This window comes from Anarrhichthys ocellatus, unplaced genomic scaffold, assembly GCF_004355925.1.
Source record: "Anarrhichthys ocellatus isolate YVR2014 unplaced genomic scaffold, GSC_Weel_1.0 scaffold63, whole genome shotgun sequence".
NCBI lineage: Eukaryota > Metazoa > Chordata > Actinopteri > Perciformes > Anarhichadidae > Anarrhichthys > Anarrhichthys ocellatus.
In genome coordinates, this window is record NW_022280093.1 from 1,916,066 (window position 1) to 1,929,356 (window position 13,291).

At 41.8% G+C, this 13,291-nt stretch overlaps 2 protein-coding genes across 6 annotated transcripts in view; one reads left to right on the forward strand and one right to left on the reverse strand.

Annotated features, from left to right (window-relative positions):
- wdr37 (WD repeat domain 37) overlaps positions 1–11,752 on the reverse strand; it is a 17,253-nt gene extending 5,501 nt beyond the window's left edge. The window contains exons 1-13 of one of the 5 annotated variants that reach the window (XM_031872341.1): positions 11,094–11,643; positions 10,743–10,761; positions 10,143–10,420; positions 7,875–7,971; positions 7,667–7,762; positions 7,015–7,079; positions 6,642–6,725; positions 5,278–5,416; positions 4,882–4,953; positions 4,654–4,698; positions 4,395–4,471; positions 3,963–4,197; positions 3,235–3,376 (exon numbers count right to left, since the gene is read on the reverse strand). In XM_031872341.1, the coding sequence (XP_031728201.1) occupies positions 3,235–3,376; positions 3,963–4,197; positions 4,395–4,471; positions 4,654–4,698; positions 4,882–4,953; positions 5,278–5,416; positions 6,642–6,725; positions 7,015–7,079; positions 7,667–7,762; positions 7,875–7,971; positions 10,143–10,295 (1,205 nt within the window). In that variant the 5' untranslated portion in view covers positions 10,296–10,420; positions 10,743–10,761; positions 11,094–11,643. The other 4 variants (XM_031872340.1, XM_031872342.1, XM_031872343.1 and 1 more) reach the window with 4 other exon arrangements.
- Positions 11,484–13,291, forward strand: part of idi1 (isopentenyl-diphosphate delta isomerase 1) — a 5,975-nt gene continuing 4,167 nt past the window's right edge. Inside the window, exons 1-2 of the mRNA XM_031872345.1 lie at positions 11,484–11,607; positions 12,379–12,538. Coding sequence (XP_031728205.1) covers positions 12,387–12,538 — 152 coding nt within the window. The 5' untranslated portion in view covers positions 11,484–11,607; positions 12,379–12,386. The remainder of the gene's footprint in view (positions 11,608–12,378; positions 12,539–13,291) is intronic.

A 13,291-nucleotide genomic window follows, 5' to 3' on the forward strand; every position in this document is an offset into this window, starting at 1 on the left:
GAGAGAGAGAGAGAGAGAGAGAGAGAGAGAGAGAGAGAGAGGGGATCTCTCTACAGTTGAATGAATCCCTAACCATGAAGAGCAGAGCTCCCTGAGCCCCATCAAGGTGGCGCACATGAGGTCAGATTTGTATTATCTGCCTCACAACACGCATTTGTATGCATTTCACACTGCTTCTATGCACACATTAACACAAGTGAGTTAATGAATGCAACTATCTTCAATTGGCAAATATCAGGTGCGAGGTCAATGAAATGCTGTGTTCAGACAGGAGATTTATATTTGGACAATTTGAGACATTTGTCCAAATACATTTTTTTTGTTTTTATTCTCCTCATTAAGCCCTTTAAATGTCTATGACACCCTTACTTTTTGAAAGCACAAGGGCTGTCATTGCAAAGGTGCCAATCTTAGTCTTTAGAGTCTGCTGAGGAAACTGCTGTCAGTACATTATTGTAACTTTAAGCTACTTATTGTGGAAATGTGCACCCTGGCAGTGAGGAACCTTTAAATGTCAAACTTGATAAATACTATTTTAATACTATTCAGTTGTCTCTAAGGGACTTTACATTGTGGGTTAATGTATGTATGAGACAATAAACAATGAACTGTCGAAACATCATTTCTCTCTCAGAAAGGCCTTTTGTAGGACAAATACAGTGCTATTCTGCACAGTGTGATGTGATAATTGCAGTGCTCTAAATTCTACGGGTTTCAGAAAGTGTACTTATAAATTGAGAGAAATTACTGACTTTGACGAATATCCAACAAGGGACAAATAGCGCATCTCATAAACACGGGTAAACAATCAACGATGAAGAAAACAAAGAGATTGCAGGCATTAGCTCTGTAGGACAGTTCTTTGGCATGTCTCTATGCCACACTCCCTGCCTGCTTGTTATTTCTTCACCTATCAGACGTAAATCTGAGAGGCTTTGATCCTTATCCTCCTTCCCAGTGTGAGTGCTTTTAATGACTGATGTTTGAATTCATGAAAATCTAAAGGAATATTACAATATACGTATTTGTGAGAAGATGAGCGTGTAAGCCAAATGACTAAAAAGGTAAAATGTAAACGAAACAATTCAGGTACAGACGACTAAGAGGTTTTAGAGCACCCCTGTTATTTCGCTGAGAACCTGTTAAGTGCTGGTATATTCCTCCAGAGACGGAATGTCAGATCTGCATACAGACACCACACACACACACACACAAATGTGGGTTTCTATCAACTGCAATCAAGTGCCCCCTAAAGCCGTCGATGTCAGGAGAGACAAACGTGACATGGCATTCCGTTTGCAGAGCAAGACCGCTGTCACTTCTCGTTTGCTCGCGGCTGTTTTGTTAGCTCACGGGCAGTTGTCATTACTCTGCAATTACGGCGGGGTGGAGGGACAGAGGGTGTGTGCTGCACTTTTAGCTGCCGCGGTTCACTGACAGGAAGCGTTAGCTGGAAGTGCCAGGGAAGACTGTGGAAACAAGAGGCCATCTCCCCTCCAGCGCTCAACCTCTGCTGCCTATTGAAGCGCTCACAACGGCCGCTCCTCTGCTCCTTCTCTGAGAACAATGTGGAGATTGTGCCGCTTATGCCATGTTGGAGATTATGGAAAATTAGCGAGAGCGATGGCAGGGAGACAGCAACATGCTATGGTTTCTAGGATCTGGTTAGTAAAAATATGGATTTTTGCTGGTTTAACTAAAAACTGTTTTTTTAGCTTTTGGTTGGACAAAACAAGACATTTGAAGGTGCCACCGTGGTACATTAATTGATAATATTTGATAATTAGTCACTAGTTGCAGCCCAATCACACACCCTTCATGCACAAGAATGCATACCCATGTCCAGTGTCCAACAGCATAACTGCTAATATATATGTTAATATATACATTATATGAGGAGCTGTTTTACATTATGGTTATGGCAGCATCACTGCATTTGGAAAAAGATCAAAATGATGACACTACAGCTGCAATGAGTCATCGATGTCGTCATTTGTTTAACAACTGATTAATCTCTGTAGTTTATTTTATTTTTAAGCTAACGATGTCGCACATTTAATGTTCCCAAGGTGTCAAATGAGGGAATTTGCTGCTTTAGTAAATTGAATATCTTAGACTTATTGGACTGTGGGTTGAACAAAAGACATTAGAGGACGTCATCTATGGCTGGATTATACGAAGGCACTTATTTTGATATTCTGTAGAGCAACAGATAAATTGTAAATAATCCTTAGTTGCAGCCCTAGATGTAGAACAATAAATCCAGTTCAGGTTAGTTACTCATTAGTGTCCGTTGACAGCACGACTCTTTCTTCAGAATACTGCAGCTTGTTGTTACGTCTTTCTAAAAACAGTTATCGGTTTCTAGGCTAGACAGCAGTCTGTGAAAGTTTGCTGCTTTAAATGCATCACCGAATGGAGAGTGAGAAAGTTCTTACTTGAAAGACCATCGATGGCCATTCACAAAGAGAAGAAGAATGGAGGCAGGGAACGGAGAGGAGGAGGGCTGCTGTTAACTGTGAAACACTGGTGCTTAATCTCATTATACCAATTGTCTATCGGAGAGAATTAGAGCGGGATCTGCAGGAATTATACATGTTGGGGTCGTACATAATGAGCTCTTTGTAATCCCCCCACTTGCAATCAAAAGGCTGCCAGAGAGTGCCAGCCAGCCAGCACACACATGTAGACATGCACATAAAAACACACACACACACACACACACACACACACACACACACACACACACACACACACACACACACAAACACAAACACAAACACAAGAGCGCTGCCGTTGAAAGCCACAGGCAAGCCTGACAGTCATCATTTTGAAATGAGCGTCTGCAATTGAGTGTTAACAGCGAGTGAAGTGCCAAGTTATACAGAGTGGTGGATTAATGCAGAAACTGACAGATAAATGAATAGGAGAGCGAGGGAGAGAGAGAGAGAGAGGTAGGAAGAGAAAGAGAAGAAAAACCACCGAAGTGGGGAGAAGTGCTCGGTAATGAATGAGAGGCAAGTGGAGGATTTGGCTTAGAGCAATCGGGTTTTGTAAATTAATGTGGCACTGAAAAGGAAAAAAGGAGAAAAAGCTGAAAGTTCTGGAGGGATCCACAGACCAGAGAGATGTTACAGCACCACCCTGTGGGCAACAGAAAGACCGCAGCAACTCAAACGGTTGAAACTTTTCAGTTTCGATTAAAGAGCGCGTTCATAAGAGAGACAGACTCACTCAGTGTGGCCCTGAAAGACGTTGACAGAGTGTATGGACGGGTCTCTGAAGTCCCACAGTCTGAAGGTGGTGTCTCTGGATGAAGTGACCACCAGCCGCTGGGTGGGATGGGTACAGCAGTGGGTCAGCTCCTGGTCGTGTCCTGCAGACACATACGAGTAAGCAAACTCAACTCTGTGGGTTCGTACATCTTTAAATGAGACACACGGTTGCTACAGTAAGACAGCAAGAAGAGCACTAGAGTCTGAGGTCCACTTCATGACGCATTTCCTTTTAAAGTGTTGAAAATAATGATGTTTAGAGTAGCAGAAGAGACACAATCTGCTCATTAAAATTCTCTAACCAAGTCCTGCTTGGACGTGATTCAATTGTGTAGTCACATGAAGTAAGAGGAAGCAGTGGCTTCTTCCTGTTTAGTCTGGGAACCAAGAAAACAACCGCTCCATAAAATGAACAGAAAGCCCATTTTGTCTGCCATTTAAGCTCAGCTACTCGTTACCTCTTCAAGACAAATATAATAAAAACACACAAGTTACAAAATATATGTCTGCTGTGCAATGAACAATACATAAATACTCAAATATTTAAAATATGAAAAACCTAAAAATAAACTCCAAATGTATCTGTACCATAAGATACCCGAGGATATGTGCCACAAGATGAAGATAAAAGACACCATATTGTGCTAAATATATATAAACTGCGATATAATTTGTCAGTTTACATACCAGTGAGTGCATGAACCAGTTCAGATGTCTCCACCTCGTACAGGTTGGCAGCACGATCCCAGGAAGCGGTCACCACCTGTCGGCCTCCCACCAGCCAATCAGCTGCAATCACTACACCCTGGTGGCTCTTCAGGGTTGCCGTAGCAAGCCGGACGGTGGGGACCTCGCAAGGGCCCTCGCCATCCACCTCACCTTCTTCCCTGTCTGACGAGTCCTGGTCGTCGTCACATGGAGCCTATGGGTGAAAAACACAGTAGTTCAGTCAATAAAACTGTGACAGCTAGGAGTTAGTTTTGGTGTTCATGGGACATTCAGTGACCAATTTGTGAATTCATTTAATATTCATTCAGAATATACAACTCTCAAAACTCCATGAAATTCCAGGAGGTTTCAGTAGAAGCTCAGAGAAGAGAGCAACACAAAGCTACTCACACTGACATCTGGTGGTGGCTGGGGGGCAGGAAGCTGCACCATGTAGCGCCAGATGTGAGCCGTCTGGTCCCCAGAGGCTGTGGAAACATCAGTACACATCAGCAAAATACACATTCAGATCTCCAGGAACGTAACGGCCGGAGACTACAGCGGCAGGGAGAAGACGGTCAAATAGTCACGAAAAGAGTTAAGGTGTTGAGACGAGAAATCTAGCTAATTCAACAAAAACAAAAAAAATCACATGTATTGAAATACATACCTGTGAGGGCCATCTGCTCTGTGGGGTGGAACTTAATGGAGTTGACTGCGGGCAAGAGAACAATGGTGAGCATCTGTTACATCACTTATTACAATTTGAGAAAAAGCCAAGTGCACAAATGTTGACACACTGTTGTATTTAACAGTTACATGCAGCATACGTTTTAGATAATCCCATCATGCACTGTAAAATGTCTGCATGGTTGAGGACATTTTTACTAATTATTACCTGATCCTGCATGGCCGGCATACCTCAGCAGACATTTCCCCGTCTCTATACTCCAAAGTAAAGCCGAGTGATCTGTGAAGGACGACATGAAACCATCGGCTCTTTAGTAGTCGGGTAGTAGTAGTAGTCGGGTAATGATTTAACATAGTAATGTAAAGCATTTACATGGCGGGCTCCTTAATTAGATTCAGTTCAAGGCCACTTTATGGTGAAATTGTGTCTGATACAAGTTAACATTTTGCTAACTGCACCAAGGATTCCCAGTAAATGCAACAAACAATAATGATTATGACTTTTTTTTCTTGTTGGAAACCACTCTATGGCATGTAGGCTGTGTATAGAACAACGATGCAATGATTGACGTATTCAAATAGTCGGTAAAGTGACTTGGTATACCTGCGGAGGCGGTGCCCAGGACCACTGGCTGAGTTCGGGTGATGCTGAGATCCCAGATCCCGTCCCGGTGGCCCACGTACTCCTTGAGCAACTGACACAACGCTCGAGAGCCTGCGGTGGCTTTAAAACTGGACACAATCTGAACAGGGAGGGAGGAGACGCGGCCATGATGGACAAATACGAGATGGATGAGCATTCCTCCTGGTGCTGAACCAATGTTAAACCAATTCAGAGCAGGTGGACTTCAGAGGATCAGATCAAAAACTGTCATAATGACGCAAGTTTACAATTAAGTGAGAAGTAATAAAAAAGCAAGAGAGACGTCTGTTATAAATCGGTGGAATCATCTTTGCTTTCCATGGTAATTATGTCAGAGATAGAAGAAACATTTGTCTGCATAATGATGTGTCCGCTCTAGATTTAAAACAAACAGAGAGATGGTTTACCACAGACTAATGAATGGCAATTATAGCTGCATATTAATTGTGCAGTTATATGGCTCATCATTATTAATAGTCAGCCTGCAAGCACTGGTCTCATATTCGAGGATGTTTCTGGAACTGCCGAAAGGTTTATAGTTTCAAATTTCACCAAACTGTGTCATTTGAGTATTAATATTAAGACTGCTCTGTGTCAGTGTGAGGAAGATAGATCATCACTCTGCACCGAGTGGTATGGTTACACATGGCCTTTAATAAAACAACATAAAAGGTCAATAGTAGTTTCAATTGTCACAGAGCGGTCACAATCTGTACGGTGCATGCAGCTGCAAGCAGACAGCGGACCACAGCAACGAGCTGACATCACTGGTAGTCATTAGATGCAGCAGCGAAGCATCTGGTCCCCTTTGTGTGAGACTGTGTTAATGTATCGTCTCATCGTGCATTCACATTATAGTACAATACAATCGGATTTGTTTCCTGTCATTGAAACACAACAAACAATAATAAAAAGGTCCACCCAGTAGTTAACCAAGGATAAAGTTAGTGAAGATCATTAGTTTCAAGTACGGTCAGTCTGAAAAAAGTTAGTTTTCGGTCATGTTTCTTAGCCGGCTGATGGGTTAGCTGTACATTATAGAGCAGCTAGTTCTGTTAGTCTAAGTCCTCCCTTGATCCTGTGTATCCTCTCTTTCACTAAGTTACCTACATGACACTTCCCAAAATACAGTGTTCTCTTGTGAGAAACTGCAAAAAACATGTTTTGTTTTTTTGTTTTTTTTTACAAATGCAGCCGTTCACCCAAATGCCTTCTGACAGGAAGCAGAGAAGAGATGAGGAGTCAAGGTCGGACTGTAGTTAAAAACAGACAGCAGCCGTCCCCCACAATGCCTAGTGACAAAACAAGAGCATTCAGGAAGTTACCCATGAATCTCCTCCCCACAACTCCCATGTGGCCACACTGAAGTTGCGAGGTCCACCTATTTTACCATGGAAAGTGTACAAGCGCTGCATCAGCAAGAGATTAAAAAGGAAGAAGTCAAGGGAGATGTCACATTGTGATAAATACTTGAAATCAAGTTAACTGCAGTTGGAAAATCTTTAAATAAACGCATCAGCACTTCAAAAACAGCAACTTATCATGACCTCAGAGGAAGAGAAAAATACTTCCTTCTCCTCTCTCTCAGCAATAAAGGGGCTTTTGGTTTTGTCTGTTACCATTTACCCCCACAGCTCAAAGAATTACACAGATGACAGACCTTATGGGCTCTATAGAATAATAGCTGGAGCCGGGTACCTTGCTGGTAGAGGCTTTGTAGGTCGTCTTCAGCTTCTGTGACAGTTGACTGGTGCTGTGGCTGGCTGTGTGATGGAAAGACAAAGAACAATGACTGAAAGTCTCCACTGAGTGACAAACTCACCGCTTGGTTTCACTGCAGCACTAACGGCCTAATAAAGTGTCAAAGCTGTTAATCACGCACGCAGTACCGGAGGGTTGTTTCATAAAAACAAGATCACCTGTTTAACCAGACTTACATCTGCAAACCAGGCTTATTTTCAGGAAATGATGTTCAATAAAGGAGGTTTAATATGACTGACTCGTATTTTTTTTTGTGAACAGTATTCCAGTCAACACGATGTGCTTTTAAATACACTGCAATTTAAATTAAGCTAGTTGTTGGTGCTTAAAATCGGTGAAAACTGTTTATCCTTCTTATATTTTTAATACAAGAAGGATCAGTCAGTCTGAAGCTTATTAAATTGTGTCAAACTCTGTATGGAGGTTTCTCTATATTGCAACTTGAGCCACCATGGAATGAGATATCTGCTTTCACTTTAAACCCACACAATCAATTTCAGCAATGTTTTTCCATTTCAATTTCCAAAGACGCAGAAGCATCTGTTACCTCTATTGAGGCCTGCAACACATTGTGAAGGGAATACAGTACCTTTTGTTTTCAAAGCTCCCTTGGTGGGGTCTCCTCCCTCAATAGTCTGTCCATCTCCGGTCAGACGCTCGTTCAGAGAGTCAATTTCCCGGCGTACTGTAATGTTAGCACATGGTTAGTCAATCAGCAGCTGAGGATCAATACCGTACGGTATATGTGCCCAACAAATCTCAATGCATGTGCTCGACTCTTTCGTTCCGTTACTCACGTTCAACGTTTTCAATGTAGAGATTTTCAAACTCGCGCTCAATCTGCCCAAAAAGGTCCAGAAGGTTGTTCCGTAAGGAGGGGGGCAGCTTGGAGTCCTGGACAGACCACAAAGAAATGACAACGCTCTAATAAACCTGATGGTAAGCTGACAAAGGCCTACAAATCAGGGATCACATTGGCGTAGGGAGCAGGAGTCACACCTTGAATTCCCTCCAGACCAGACTCCAGTGTGGTCTTCTCTTTTACATGTAATGTCACGTATACAGGATGTTGTGCTTAAAAATCAGAACTAGACCATTTCAATATATGTTCACAAATGAATATATTTAAACCAAAGCAAGAAATGCTGCAGACCGGCACAAATACATTTTTACAATAACAAACAAGTATGTCATATATTATCACTATTGTAAGAGAAGTTTGAGTGACTCACTAAATACACGCCACTGAAACAAATCAAAAGCAAGCCAAATACATCTCAAATCTCAAACACAGCCTGCATGTTTACCTGATCTAATCAAACACTAATTAGGTTTGCGTAAACGCTCAGCTACATATCTACAACAACTCTGTACTAACTACACAACAGCCGGGGTCCGAGCACTCAGACTCATTTCAACCGACTTACCTCCATGGTGAGCTCCTAGAAGTACCCAGTAACCAGGTGACCAGCAGTCTATAGCAGACTAGCATGCAAAGAGACGTAAGAAGCTGCCATGGAAACAAAGGACTCAAAAGGCTGCGTTTGACAGCCTGCTGCTTTCTCTAGCTGTCTGAAAGACGAGGAAACCAAACACTCGAGTGTGTCTCTTTCTTCTGGCACGCGTTCAAAACCAATAGTTTGTCACAGTGGCGTTAACCGCCTGACCAGTCTGTCTGCGCCCCATGACAACACAAGAAAGAAAAAAAAGGTCAATTAGCAAACAACAAGCAGTCTTTATGAATTCAAAGCTGCTTAGTTGTGGCCCTAAAACCGGCACCATACCCTGGCAAATAATGACAGCATTGAAAGTTGGAGTAAATTGCTTTCTTTGTGTTATATATGTGTTTACAAAGGTGTGTGTGTGTGTGTGTGTGTGTGTGTGTGTGTGTGTGTGTGTGTGTGTGTGTGTGTGTGGGGAACTTGTGCAGTGGGGGGTAGACTAGGTACATAAACAGAGCCAGCACGTCTTGGCAATAGACAAAAAGGCCTGGTGAAAAGACTAATCAGGCCTGGACAAGCGGCCCATATTAAAACTTGATGAGATGACAGGACAGTGCTAGCTGAGCTCTAGTTTTAGTGGCTGATAATTCAAGGACATTGTCAAGCAGAGAAAGTAAACGCTGAAGGACTTCTACGGCCAAAACTTGGGCTGGGCAATACTGAAAATAAATGAAAATAAAGCATTGCATTATTTCAGACTGAATACTTTGATCCAAAATGTGGATCATGAAAAAGGCAAAGACAATAATTTGTCTTTCATTTGACCAGTTTGATCTCCATGACAGAAATACATGATACAAGACTTGACAGTCACTTCGCAGAGATGACTCTAAAGAGGGTCATTCAACAGCCAACTCCCAAAAGTTAACAACCAGGAGGTTCTCTTCTTGATCAAATAAGCAGATTTTATTATGTCAGTAGTGAAGTAGCTTGACGGTTTGGCACAACTAGATTGCATGAGGAAATGACTGCTCATGTAAAGGCTTACAGTCCTCTCTTTCTGGGGGAAATAAATCAATTGTAGCTCTAATTTAAAGACCCTGTTGGTTGGGAGATAGTTAATCACTAACGTGATGGGCTTAAGTCACAGTAGATCCCTTTGTTTCAACAAGAAGCAATCAGTAACCCACATGCACATCCACAGCAGGCAGTTCAGAAAGGTTTAGAGAATGTAAAATATAGGCAGCATTAACACAAGTTTATGCTAAAGTAAAATCATGTAGCTCCATAAAATGTCTCCCCCAGGGGTAGAAACTACATCTCACAATTACATAAAAGCAATGCTGCTCAACTGGCTGGTTCTGTAGTCTCAAGACTGACTAAAAAAGCATCCTCAACCCCCAACAAAATAACATTAAAAAATCGAACTGATAAAAAATTACTTCCTGGTATGTATTTTTGAGCAGATCCACAAGAATTTTGAAGGCCATGTCTACAGATCATGATATTACATGTCGTATACGCTTGTATGTTTGCCAAAGTGCTGGTCTGCAGCTGTCAGCTGTGCATGTGAGAACGAGAGGAAAAAAAAAAAAAGCACGGATGTCTGTGCATATCCCTCACCTGTCCCTCCAGCATGTCTCCTCTTTGGAAGCCTGGAGGCCTGTCCTCTATGCTGTTGGTGCGCCGGATAGACAAACTGTGAGCCTTGCGCTTCTGCTTGGGGTGACGGGCAGCCGAAGCCGAGCCGCTGCTGCTGCCACCCTCCACAGGCATCCCTCCTACCGCGCGGGTGGCCCTGCCCCCTGCTCACCTCTTAACCTGAGAAGCAGGTAAACAAAGGGCCAGGCTCGCTAGTTGGCTGGTGGGTGGAATAGGTCGGTCTGTTATCACCACCGTTTCTGCGGGTAAAAAGGAAGAGAAGTTCAGGTTCACAGCCATTGCAGGAACTGCTCAAAGGGAAGGGTATCCTTCCCCGCATTGATCCAAACTTCTACAAATAGATATTCAGAGTTATAGTGCTTGTTGGTGCAGCATTGTCCCGTTACCTGCTGCTCTAAAACAACATAATTCCAAAACCAATTTCAAAAAAAATTCCAGTAATTGAATGCTGATTTGCTTAGCAGCAAAATGTATAACGTTACTTTGTAGAGCCTGACAAGACATTTTGTTTAAAAGCAACATTTTTCAATAAAATTCTCCTTTCAAGGTACTTCCTCTTACCGACTTCGTTGTTGGAAGGCTATGGTGTAAAAAAAAGAAGCAATTAGCAACCCACGAAACCTGACAGACCTACATCTTCTATACTAAATGTACATTTTCCAACAGGCTTTCTGACATTATATTCACAATATTAATGACTTTCAGCGTCACGGACGACACGTTTGGGAATTGTGCAGGCTTCGTGTTATCGTTATGCATCGCAGAATTAAGCTAGCTTAGCTTTATACATGTAAAAAGGAAAAACTTGCATTTATTCAACGTTATACCAAATACCCAAAGCAAAATTAACAATTCTGCTATCAAGATTCATATTCGGCTTGTGACCCATGGCACAATAACAAGCACACTCACCTCTGTCACTGCCTCACTGAACTTATTAGGCAGTACGGAAGTCTAGAAACGAGATGAACTACACGCTACGAGCTAGCTGTCACTACCACATTCATTGCGACATCTAACAGCTAACGTCTGTGCACCAGCAGCAGCTAAACCTCACGGGCTAGAAGATAGCATGAAATGTAGCATTAAACCTGTCACTTTGTAACTGTGGACATGTAGTCGACTTTTGACACGTTACACTTTGACACCGATCTGATTTTTTTTTTTTTTTTTTTTTGTTATCCAAATTTTGACACATCACGTATTTTATTGACGCACTGACTTCCGTATCACGTGGTTAATGTTTGTACTCGGTGAGCCAATGAGCTGTCACGTTGTTGCTGAGGCAGCCAATGAAAACCCGTGACCTCAGAAGCAGAGGGAGTGAAGCTAGGCGGTTCGACCACAGCTCTGAAATATCGTCGTAAACAAACGCAAAATACGATAAAAGACGAGATTCACCCCCTTGAAAAAGGAAAATTGTTTTGTAAGTAATTTAGCGTTGCAGTGCTTTCTCTGTAGGTTGTGTATGTAACAGACAATGCTTACTTCTGTTCAGCTGTCAGAGGCCTGGTGGTGCAGCGGTCTGATGGCGTGTTGACTGTCGGTGTGAACACGGAAACACGAAGTGTATTCAGCGGGAACGGGATTCTAATGTACCACTGTATGCTCTCATGTTAATGAGTGATAGATCATAATTTAATGATGTACTATACAGTAGTATCACACTGACAGGGGACGTTTCGCTGCTTTGAGTAATTAATTTATAGCACATTAAGTAGGCTAATAATACAAAAGTAAAACAGCTCATTTAGTTGGAAATATATCTATGACTTCAACAATTATTAAATGATTGTATTTATTTGGTCAATTAATTGATAAATCATTAAATTGACAACAAGTTTTATAATTGATTCGCTGCATCAAGCAAAGATCTACTTGTATGACACGTGGTAGACACTTTTCTCTTTGACATAGTTGGAAGAACAGAACAAGCTTTTCTGAAAACCTGTGTTTTATAGATCAGTCATGAAGGTACTGCTTAGTTACAGTCCTAAACTGTACAGTAAAGCATGTGTGTAAGGGTTGAATGTGTTATATAATTCAATCTATGTACAACCTTGAAACACTTAAATTGTATGGGCATTAATTTCACTGTCGAGGGCGCAGCGTATCTTCCGATCCTGACTCATTGGACTCCTGTCCAGTTTTTACCATCGCCCACACCGTCAGACCTTGTGATTGGTTTTCTGTGTAGGTCAGGCGATGGTGCGGGCTGTGTGGGCGGTGCTCCGGGTGGTGTCTTGCGAGGGAGCCGCTGTGCTGAAATCAAACAAACCTCGCGCTGGTGGAATTGCTGCACTACGGCACCGGTGTACCCACGAGCCCATCACTTCCGGCTACAGAGCTCTATCAAGGTAAGCTAGGGGTCTTAATGCTTGAAGTCGTGGTTTGAGTTTAAAGAAGGCAAAGCCAGAGATAAGCCTGTTGACCTGAAGCCGAGGAATGGCGTCTGTCCGTGCTATTGATAGCCGAGCTCCAGCGACTCATGTCTCTTCCAGTTAAATGTTGTTGTTTCGAGTCATAAATACTAACGTTACTTTTAAAAAAGTACTTAATGTGGCCTTGCGTATTGGTTAAATTGCACGGTTTTTAAATAGCAACTCAAACTCTGAGTATATGCTCTTTAATTCGACTACTTTATCAAAACTATTACTCCAGTACGTGATTAGCAGTAACGTTAGTCCAAAATAATTTAGATAGTTAATTGTTGATGTCCTGCATTAAAATATACTATCTTCTCAAATGGAACTATTTGCTCTTTTTGTATTTTATATTATTTTAATTTTTGGACTTTGTGTCAGACAAATCCAGCATCGTTTTTTTTTTTATTGTATTGTTAATTAATAATAGACAGATTATTCAATAATTTAAACGTGTATAACTTATTTAAAAACAGTAAGACATACAGTGCATCCGGAAAGTATTCACAGCGCTTCACTTTTTCCACATTTTGTTATGTTACAGCCTTATTCCAAAATGGATTAAATTCATTATTTTCCTCAACATTCTATACACAACAACCCATAATGACAAAGTGAAAACTGTTTTTTGCAAATTTTAGCAAATCTATTAAAAATAAAGAACGAAAACATAACATGTACATAAGT